Source organism: Papaver somniferum, chromosome 4 (genome assembly GCF_003573695.1).
Source record: "Papaver somniferum cultivar HN1 chromosome 4, ASM357369v1, whole genome shotgun sequence".
Lineage (NCBI taxonomy): Eukaryota > Viridiplantae > Streptophyta > Magnoliopsida > Ranunculales > Papaveraceae > Papaver > Papaver somniferum.
This window is the reverse complement of record NC_039361.1, coordinates 53310920-53322464: the sequence shown is the minus strand read 5'-3', so window position 1 is coordinate 53322464 and position 11545 is coordinate 53310920. Positions and strand designations below refer to the sequence as shown.

General features: G+C 35.6%; 1 protein-coding gene and 1 non-coding gene across 3 annotated transcripts; one reads left to right on the top strand and one right to left on the bottom strand.

The window, feature by feature from the left end:
• Window positions 1–3069: 3069 nt before the first annotated feature.
• Window positions 3070–8221, top strand: LOC113275504 (probable sulfate transporter 3.3). 2 transcript variants are annotated; one of them, XM_026525037.1, is made up of 13 exons: window positions 3070–3745; window positions 3891–3939; window positions 4068–4275; window positions 4417–4588; window positions 4698–4763; window positions 6014–6127; window positions 6246–6362; window positions 6559–6685; window positions 6794–7080; window positions 7177–7367; window positions 7459–7544; window positions 7654–7709; window positions 7806–8221. In XM_026525037.1, exons 1-13 carry the CDS (start codon window positions 3395–3397, stop codon window positions 7962–7964), a joined length of 1983 nt encoding a protein of 660 aa, XP_026380822.1. In that variant the 5' UTR covers window positions 3070–3394; the 3' UTR covers window positions 7965–8221. The 2 variants fall into 2 exon arrangements, with proteins under 2 accessions (XP_026380822.1, XP_026380821.1); XM_026525036.1 differs by having other exon boundaries at window positions 7633–7709.
• On the bottom strand, window positions 6448–6521 carry TRNAN-GUU. The gene has a single exon. It is a non-coding gene; the product is annotated as a tRNA-Asn (tRNA).
• Window positions 8222–11545: the final 3324 nt, after the last annotated feature.

Sequence of the window (11545 nt, the reverse complement as noted above, 5' to 3'; positions counted from 1 at the left end):
AGTATAAATCCTTAATTTATAAATATGCTTATAATTTGTTTCAGATTGAAAATTTGCTAAATTAAGTCGGCGTTCCATACGTACGCATATGATGCGCATATAATCCGGAATTGAAAAAGTTCGTTATAATTCATGCATAATTATGAGAATTGTTAACTAGGGTTTGGATAGAAATAACATTTTGACTTAATTAAATTGAAAACTCAGAAACTAATTTGACAATAAAATTTCCGGATAATTTCTAATTTTTGTTGGAAGCAGAATTGTTTTTCTTTTTCTCTTTTAAAACTGAATACACCTACCAATGGAGAAGCAAAAACACTTGCTAAGTCAGGTTTTCAAAGAGGCACTAAATGTACCGGGGCGGAATTCTGCACCAAATTGGCTGAATATACCCCATGGGACCTAACATTCGCATATAAAACCATAACCTGTCTTAGAAGCTACATTGAATCATGACTATTGTTGTCTTGTTAGGGATCATGTTCATACTTTCATTCTACTAACAGCCAATTCAATTTGTCCCCTCAATCCTATCTTTTAGATGAGTTGCTAACTCTATGATTGATAAAACCTCATTACCCAAATGGTAGAAATTAATCATTTGTCATAAAAGTTAAATGTGGTGAGGTCTTCCTTGTAGAAAGATGGAGAAAAGGTCCGACAGGAGGAACAATTCGAATTTAACGGAGCATTGTTCGACAGAGCACCAATGCTACTGATCAGACTCAGATGATATATTTTACTTGGTGTCATTGTATTACAATGATAAAGTTATTGGGTGATAATATCAGTGACCTCAGTTGAAACTCGCCGGCACCAAATTCTTTACCGATAAAAAAACGTGATACTATATCTCACTTGTTTCTGCAAATGAGTGTTTTAACCCAGCAATTAGTACTCTCTCTTAAATAGCAAACGATAACAAATTTTGAGATTGAAGCTTTTGGACTCTATTAAACGAAGAACAACGACTGTCTTTCTAGCCAAACTAAAAGGCTTTTGTTAACTTGTATACCCGTATACATGTTAAGGTTTGATAAAGAATTATTTTAGGATATTGAAAATTGTGTTTTTTTGTCTTATTCTACTAGAAATTGGTTATTCTTGCACTAAAAACAACAAACCCCATTCCCAATGCAAAGAAATGTTGTTTTCATCGCAATAAAACAAACAAATCTTGTTTCCAATGCAAGTAATTTTTATTTTAATGAACCTTAACATATATACGAGTATACAAGTTAACAGTACTAGGGCTGCACAAACCCGACTCAACCCACCGACCCAACCCACACCCGCCTGAAATTACCCACACCCGACCCAACTCACTTAGGAGCGGGTCGACTATGGGTCAGAACATCAAAACCCATAGTATTGTGGGTCTACTATGGGTCAAAGCTTCCCTCACCCGACCCAACCCACCCACCCACCTAAATATTTCTTAGTTAATATTAACCCTTAGATTACCTATCCTAAATGAATCACAGCCGTTGAAGTAGTGATATATAATACCTAAACCTAAATCGCTAACTTCACTTCAGTCTTCACTTCTTCAATCACTTTCTTGAATAGTCTTTTATCTTTTGAGCTTCGAACAATTGAACTCATTTCTTGTAATTTGTATGCACTTTGCAACTTTGCACCAACTTCTTACTTCTCTGGATTATAATTATCATTTGTTTACACTTAACTTGGGGTCAGCTCTTTAATTGTCATCTGTAAGAGTCTTAGGTAAGTCTGTAACTTTTTTTTTTTGATGCAATGTAACAGTAATGTGTATTTTATGGTGGGTAACCCACCACCCACCCGACCCAACCCATTGTAATGTGGGTCGGGTGAAAACCGACCCATTGTTATGTTGGGTTGGTTGTGGGTGACAACTTCTGCTATCCACTATCAGTGGGTTGGGTGGTGGGTGAGCCCAAACCCGACCCAAAACGACCCATGTGCAGCCTTAAACAGGACCCAAATTAAAATAACATTTTCAGCCGTCGGTAATAACAACATTTTCTTTCCGTGAGAAAAAAAACTACATTTGGCAGCCGTAAAATGGTCATCAATTTGCAGGAAAAGAAATTATGAGACACCCACCTATAGCACTATACACCATAAAAGTTTTTTCTCCAAATAGTCATCAATTCTATATACGACAGACCAAATCGCAATTTGCAGAAGACTCGATTTCCACATTCTGTTTTCTTGGTGGGCACGTGTATGTATTGCATGTATTCTGTTTTCCTGCTAAGCTAGCTAGCTTGATGATTAATTCGCATCCACAGTCTTCAATCTACGCATTTATTAGCTCACTCGTCTCTCTCTCCCAATCTAGCTCCTGCTTGCTTGCGTTACTAATCCCTCTATCTGACTACTAACTACTGATCGGCATTCATAAATTTCATAACCAGCTTAGAGAAGTGCACCATTCAGGGCATGGTATATTCTAAGTATCTTACATACTTAACTTTTGATCTTCTTTGGAAACCAGCATATATATATGCACCTTCTTAATTCCTCTGCACTTTAGCAGCTACGCCTTAAGTATCTTTCACTAGCTTCCCTAGTCGACTACATGCAGGGACTAGGTAGTTTAGGGCAAGTAGGTGCGACTGCCACCGATTAAATTTAGAGTTATTCTTAAATCCTCTGTTCTTATTAACTCTTCTTCCCTAGCTTTTCTATTCTTTCCCTAGCTTTCCTATTCTAGAGTCTAGACCACATGCAAGAGTCAGATAGTTCAGGGTGCAACTGTCTTTACTTGCCAATTAGGTGTTTCAAGTTATTCTTAGTTCTTCTTTTTTAAGTGGTTAATAAGCCTAAAATACTTCTCTTTCACTTTCCTTCTCTACTCTCTAGTATTAGAGTCTAGACCACATGTAGCATACCTGTACATACATACTCTTGTGTGTGTGTGGCAACCGTTGTAGATAAATTCAACTAGCTAGCTCACCCAGCTTTCCTATCATGAAAAGAAAAGCAAGAGTGGGCTCACTTTCTCAAAGCAAAATAGTTTGTTGATATATAAATCTTACCCACAAGACAAACCCCAAATCCAAGAAAAACCGACTCCCTCCCTTCCTCCCCTCTCACTTTTTCTCTAGCAAGTTCTCTTCCACTTGCATTCCTTGTTGGGTAGTCTCGTAGAGCTAGTACTATACACCACTTGTTTGGTAGCGGTCTCTAGCTGAAGTTGATTGAAATATAAATGAAGGAATGACATCTCTCTATTTCTCTATACTCGCTTGTTTTGATTCTTACTTATATGCTATGACTCTATGACTATGATAGAGTAGCTAATAGTATTATTATTACTGGTACCATATTCATCAGTTTCACTTATCATCGGCAACAAGCCAAAGAAACACACCTGTTAGGTCATTTTCTGGGTCTCTATATTATGGAACCTACAATAATGGATCCTAATGCAATGAACAACAGCAACAATTCATCATCTCATAATTTCCCTCATCATCATCATCAGTTTCTTGAAGTTTCATCAATGGAAGTTCACAAAGTAGTCCCACCACCTCCAAGAAGCACAGCTCACAAACTCAAAAACAGGCTCAAGGAAACTTTCTTTTCTGATGACCCTTTCCGCCAATTCAAAGGCCAATCTCCTAAAAGGAAATGGATTCTTGGGGCTCAATATTTCTTCCCTATCCTCCAGTGGTGTCCTAACTATACTTTTAAATTCTTCAAATCTGATATTGTTGCTGGTCTCACTATTGCAAGTTTAGCCATTCCTCAGGTATTATCAACAACAATATATACATATAAACACTAATTCCCTTTACTCAAAACATATCATATTAATTCTTTGTTTTAGTGCAGTATTATTTAAATGTCATTGATACCCATTTTAATTAACTCTTTTCCCCCCTACTTTCAATCAGGGTATTAGTTACGCTAAACTTGCAAATCTACCACCAATTGTTGGGCTCTGTAAGTGTTGCTCTCTTCGTCCAAGTTATATAGTCGGAATTCAGGATGATCCAGTGATCATTCTTTTTTTTGCTATCCTTAGTGTCTAGCTGACATTTTTGCTTCTTTTGGTGGCAAACTTTGTGCAGATTCAAGCTTTGTACCACCACTGATATATGCAGTACTTGGAAGTTCAAGGGATTTAGCAGTGGGACCAGTATCAATAGCATCATTGATATTAGGATCAATGCTTAGAGAAAAAGTTTCACCAGCAAAAGAACCTCTCTTGTTTCTTCAACTTGCATTCACTTCTACTTTCTTTGCTGGTCTTTTTCAAGCTTCACTTGGAATATTAAGGTCCAAAAATAATTCATCTTCATCATTCATATTCAATATTCACCTTCTTTCCCAATAAGCATCTTGCTTTTTTGACTTCTTTTTGTTTCTTGTATATTACTACTGTTATGCATGCTGATTTTTTTTTTTGTTTTTGAGCAGGCTTGGATTCATAATTGATTTTCTATCTAAAGCAACCTTGATCGGATTCATGGCCGGTGCTGCAATTATAGTTTCTCTGCAGCAACTCAAAGCCCTTCTTGGGATTGTAAATTTTACCAAACAAATGGGTGTCATTGCTGTTTTGAGCTCTGTTTTTCAACATACTGACGAGGTCCACAAATCAGACCTTTTTTTAAAAAAAATACTCTCTTTGTTCAATTATGAAGATTTGGAGTGATAAATTTGACTCATTTGGCTTTATGGTTGTATGGCATGTGCAGTGGTCATGGCAAACTATACTCATGGGGTTCTGCTTCCTTGTATTCCTCCTTTTGGCAAGACACGTTGTACGTTTTATTTTTTCTCTCTTTTCGTTTTCTCACATTGTTTTCGTTTTTATATACGCACACGTAGTTTTTTTTGAAACCACACGTAAAATATCCATACCTTTTTCCTACAACAAAAAACAGGATAAAATGGATAAAATCCTCACTAATACAATATCTATGAATGTTTGATCCGTAGTAAATAAATACAAAATCCTCTTTTTTAACACGTAGAATTTGATATTTAATATGAACGACCGACCGGCAAAAGCCTCATGGATCATAATGCATTTCCATTTTTGCTACCTCGCTCAAGAAAACAAAAGAATAGGGATCATTTTTAAAAGTTACTTACCACTCTTTCCACATTCGCTGTCGAAGAATTTTTCTCGAACTGAATTATAAGTTCTCGAACTGAATTATAAGTTGGCTGTGAAAATCATTTTAGTGGGTCAGTGATCATCTTACCTTCCAGACCTCTCGGATATGAACTTTAAACCCTGTATTATTAGTCTAAAGTACTTAAATGAAATGATTATCAGTCTCTCAGGTCATCTTCATGAGAAATGGAAAGTGGGAGACAACTTTGCAGGTTCATTCTTTTAGTAAAATTACCACAAGAACTCGGAACAAAATTTGTCTCTCTTCTTGATTAATGCCAGTACTAAAATTAAGTTTATTAGGAACGTTGATTATTTAGGCACTCAATTATATATTCAAAAGTAGATTGAAATTCTTTGTGGCCCGAGAAAAAGGTGAATCTATTTTTCAAGATTCTCACTAGAAAGCAGTATTTTTGTTTTGAATAAAATTCCATTAACTACACTTTACTAGATCCCTTTTCTAAAAAAACTAAACATGAAATCCCATTTACTACACTTTGAATAATTATCATGGTCTTATAATATTTTAAAGCGTTTTAAGTATAATTTTTAATAACTTATTGATAAGCAATGCTTAAAAATACCTTTTGCTATCTTCTTTTGAATTGTTTTTTATTACCTTTTCTGAAATATCTATGGCACTTGAATACCAATGAAATAATAGAAGGTGTCTTCTTTAAAGAATCTTATAATTATTACTATTAGATTTTTTTTCGTAATTTTGGGACGCAACTTTAAATTGAGTGTAAAAGCTGGAACTAAATTTTTACAGCCAACTTTAAAGATTTATCTCGAGAAACTGTTTTCTAACCGTCACATAGTACGGTTTTCTTCCTACAATTGATAATAAGTTACTAACCAAGGAATCGTATGATAACGAAATTTCAGAGCATGAAAAACCCAAAGCTCTTCTGGGTATCAGCTGGAGCTCCTCTTTTGTCTGTGATACTTTCCACTCTTGCAGTCTTTGTATTCAAAGCTCAAAATCATGGAGTCAGCATTGTAAGCTTTGGAATTCTGTCAAATTTAATTTGTATCTCTCTTTCTGCATGGTTAAATCATTCATCGTTAAATTTTTCAATGCTTGTATCTAATGTCGGTTTTGATGGTTCTTTTTTAGATTGGGAAGCTAGAACAAGGATTGAACCCTCCATCATGGAACATGTTGCATTTTGGTGGAGGCCATTTAGGACTTGTTCTCAAGACTGGGCTCGTCACAGGAATTGTTTCCCTCACGGTAAGTGTCACTTTTACTAGATCATAAGAAACTCAGATTTTACAGTTCCTTAAAAGTAAATTTAAAAAATAAATAAGAATGAAATCGCTAGAAACAGGGATTGAACCTGTGACCTTGTGGTTAACAGCCACACGCTCTAACCAGCTGAGCTATTCCAGCTTTGTTGTTAAACGCTGTTTTCTGAATTTATTTATAGGAAGGCATAGCCGTAGGTAGAACATTTGCTGCACTGAAAGACTACCAAGTAGATGGAAACAAAGAAATGATGGCAATTGGTTTCATGAACATAGCAGGATCTTGTACCTCCTGCTATATTACAACAGGTTTGCATTTACCACCCGTTTGACTTTCTTAAGGTTTGAAATTGACCCAGGAGCAACAAGCTTCACATGTTGGTTTGGAACTTGTCTGATGGAAGTTGGTTTTTGTAGGTGCATTCTCTAGATCGGCTGTGAATCATAACGCTGGGGCGAAAACAGCAATGTCTAATATCGTCATGTCTGTAACAGTGATGGTGACACTACTCTTCCTTATGCCGTTATTCCGATACACACCAAATGTTGTACTAGGCGCAATTATCGTCACCGCTGTGATTGGTCTGATCGATATCCCAGCTACTTATCTTATTTGGAAGATTGATAAGTTTGATTTCGTAGTATGTGTTTGCGCATTCTTGGGTGTTATCTTTATATCAGTCCAAGACGGTCTAGCTATTGCAGTAAGTTGGATCCTTTTTCACTGGAGAACCACAAAAATACAAAAAAAAATCTATTAGAACCAACACAATAACAATGACTAAGTTTTTCATTTGTAGGTTGGAATATCGCTCTTTAAAATCCTCATGCAAGTTACAAGGCCAAAGACAATGGTGCTGGGAAACATTCCAGGGACTGACATCTACCGCAATCTTCACCATTACAAGGACGCAAAATCTGTCCCTGGCATTCTTATACTAAGCATTGAGGCTCCAATAAACTTTGCCAATTCAACTTACCTTAACGAAAGGTTCGTTGCTGTATATAGAGACAAAAATTTCAAAAGCCTTGGTTTTTTTGTCAAACATGTTGAACTCATCATCAATTGTTTTGGCAAACAGGATTACAAGATGGATACAAGAATTTGAAATACAAGATGGAGTTGGGAAACATTCTGATCTTCAACACCTGGTTTTAGACCTTTCGGGTAAAACCCCGTCTCTCTTTCTCTTTCGCTATATAAATGTGTAAATTACTTGTGAGTTAAGTGATATAAAACGTTTGATTGTGCTCAGCGGTAAGCTCTATCGATACAGGTGGTGTTGGACTCGTTAAGGACATGAAAAAGAAACTGGAGAAACGTGATCTTGAGGTGAGTTAACAAGGATGTCATTTCATTTCTTTCGGGCACTAAATTTATATGTATCTACGTACAACATGTCGTTTGATTGCTTATAAATTTGTGCAGCTTGTGTTGGTGAATCCGGTTGGTGAGGTCATGGAGAAACTACAACAAGCAAATAAGGCTGATAACTTTTTAGCTGTGGATTCCCTTTACTTAACTGTCGGAGAAGCTGTTTCCTCACTCTCTTCGAAAATGAAAATGCCAATATCAAGCCAAGTTTGAAGCTGGACTTTTGAAACTTCATATTGTTACAATGCTGATGATGGAGATCATTCGTAAAGATCTGAAACAAGGACAAGTATATACATGCTCATCGACATTGTAATGTAATTTAATTACTCTGTTGCCTCTACTTAATGCAGCATCGTAGTTGATTCATTTTTATACGTCGTACATTTGGGATTCTCAGGATCAGCCGATTCAGCCCATAAACATTTGGATGCCAGAGAAGTACGGACCTAAAGTCCGCATCTTTTAGACGTAACCGATCATAATCTGTCAATTTAGTTTTTTATTTTGTTTAATAGGAAAGGAAATTCATTAGGGGAACTTAGGCGCAGGCCCAAAATTCTTTTTTTTCTTACCGCCAGGTCCAGAATTACTTTTCCCTACGGTCGCGCCCAACATTATTTAAAATCATTAAAAACGTGCAGAGTTCCTCAATTACCCTTCAGCGGTTTTATTAACTCCCAAAAACGGTCGGAACCATTTGTTTTCTCTTCTTCTCATTTTTTCTTCATCCGTTTTTCTATTCCTATTCCTCCATAAACACGGTAACGGATGATTGATTATTGAAGTTGATCAAACCCTAAAAATCAATTTCAAACTCTAAAAAACATTAACCCTAGAATTCAGTAGAACCAAAATGGATGAAACACCGACAAAAACACGTCTTCAGAAATCAAAAGAGAAGAAATTAGGTACTAAAACTAGTTTAATCGATCTTATTCTTGCATGCATTCGGTACATTTGATTTTATTGATTTTCGATTTTAATTTTTGTTCTTGATGCTTCAGATGAAAAAGGAAAAATGAAGTCGAAGAAACAGAAAAAACCCGGTGAGATTTATCATTAGCTTCATCTGTCATTGTTTGATTTTGTTTTTTTTGAATTTATTTTTTTTAATCCTGAATACCCATAATTTTTTTTGAGTTATCACTTTATTCTTCTTCGATTTTAACATAATTTTCTCCTCAATGTGATTTTACCTTCTGATGTTGAAGATGAACAAGAAGAAATTGATAGTGTCGAAACACTAAAGGAGATGCAAATCAAGGCAAAGAAAGCAAAGAAAGCTGCACCAAAGGAAGTATTGGGTGATGCAGATAATGAGGATGATAATACAAATAAGCAATGTGTTGTCTATAAACAAGGTGCGTTGAATTCCTTCTTGTTCCTGTTATGCATCAGTTATGCACCTTAACAAAAATCAATGCATGACATATTATTCAGTTCCAATATTAAATGCATGACTAGTTATGCACGTTAATAAATCAATGCATAACATGTTATGCAGCCCAATATATGAATGCATGACCGGTTATGCATTTTTCAATATTGAAAAGGAGTTAAGCAGGGTTGTGTTTTTAAATGCATAATAAGTTATGCACCTTAACAAATCAATGCATGACATATTATTCAGTTCCAATATTAAATGCATGACTAGTTATGCACCTTAATAAATCAATGCATAACATGTTATGCATAGTTTAGACTTGCTGCATCACATGTTATGCATATAAAACAATGTTGTTATATTTGTTATGCATTCCTTTGTTGAATAGCAGTTCTAAAATGCATTTTTTTTGTTCTTTTTTTTACGCAGTTAAACCTAAAACCAAATCTACATTTCAAGGAGGTACTTATAGAGCAGGTTTCCTTAGGGTAGGTCACTTGTTTAGTAAGATAAAAGACAGGGGTGGTTTGAATCCGTTGCAGGCTAACATGATGAATGTGTGTGTGTTTGGAAAGTTCTATAACTGGTTATATGCTGCAAACATGGCATACTTGGATGGTAAGAGCAACAAGATGATGGATGAAGTATTTCTATCATATGACCATGAAGAATTGAATCAACATTCATTCAAGTTGTCTGAAAACAAGTCCATAGCATCAACGTCTAGTGAGCTTGCTGCTACATTTCTGATTCCAAGAATTGAAAGAGACAGAGGAAATGATATTCTGACTTCGAAGGCAGAGATAGAGATGACTCAGTCACATCCCCTCGTCAAGCAATTCCCATCCAAAACAAAGCCAGGATTTATCAGCAAAGATCCCAAAGCACGGGTAACAAAGGTGTGGATAGATGATATTGAAAGGCTGGTGTTGGAAAAAATTGATAAGAAAGGTCATGAAGAGGAAGTTGTCTGCCTTATCTTCCTTTACATGCTAGTCGTCTTGTTCTTTTGTCATTCAAGTGGAGACAATTTAGATGTCTCGTATGTTGGTTTGGTTAAGGATTTGGAAACCATGGACTCTGTCTCTTTTCCTGATCTTATTCATGAACACCTGATGGAGAGCATCAAGACTGTCAAAAGAAACAATCTTCATATCAGGAATTGCAGTGGTTGCACTATATATTCTCTTGTGAGTTAGTTTTTTTTTGTTACTTTCATAACATCTGTCAATAAATATTACTTTCTTGGATACAGAATATCTTATTAGTTATTATTTTTTGCAGCTTTGGTTGGCTGAGCATTCTAACATAGATGAGATATCATCAGACATCGTTAAGGTCATTTCCAATGCTACACCGAGAGCTGCGAAGTGGGACTTGGCATCAATGAAGAAAGCAATGCTCAAGAAGAATATTACGTTCTTAAAGGTACCTGTTTGTGAACATTTCATGATTTATAATTGACCTTCATGCATCTACGACTGTATCTCTAAATTCCTTAAAAATGAATGCATAATAAGTTACGTTAGCAAAAAATGATAATTGCATAATAAGTTATGCACCTTAATAAATCAATGCATAACATGTTATGCAGCCCAATATATGAATGCATGACCGGTTATGCATTTTTCAATATTGAAAAGGAGTTAAGCAGGGTTGTGTTTTTAAATGCATAATAAGTTATGCACCTTAACAAAAATCAATGCATGACATATTATTAAGTTCCAATATTAAATGCATGACTAGTTATGCACCTTAATAAATCAATGCATAACATGTTATACAACCCAATATATAAATGCATGACCGGTTATGCATTTTTTAATATTGAAAAGGAGTTAAGCAGGGTTGTGTTTTTAAATGCATAATAAGTTATGCACCTTAACAAATCAATGCATGACATATTATTCAGTTCCAATATTAAATGCATGACTAGTTATGCATTGTTTAGATTAGCTGCATCACAGGTTATGCATATAAAAAATTTTGTTATATTTTTTATGCATTCCTTTGATGAGTGTCATTAATCATGTTGCAGTATAATGAGAAATTTAGAGATGAGTACAGTGCAATGGAGATGGAATTCTGTGAACCAAGAAAACCAAGAAAAAGGAAAGAGATATATGATCTCGTCGCAATGAATCTTGAAGAGAACAGGGACAAGTATGAAGAAGCATTTCTGGATGCGATTAAGATCATTGAACAAGAAACGTGTCCCCCCGATAGTGCTGAAGCAAGGTTGCAGATCATTGAAGCAAAGCTGAAAGACATGAAGCAGACTCAGGAGAGGAATAGACAGAGTGGAGTAGACTTCAATGAAAAGTTGTATAATTACGTGAAGGAATTGCTTGTTGATTGTGGCAACATAGAAGTGCAGGAGGAGTCGTCAGGTGGACCTAGTGTCAAT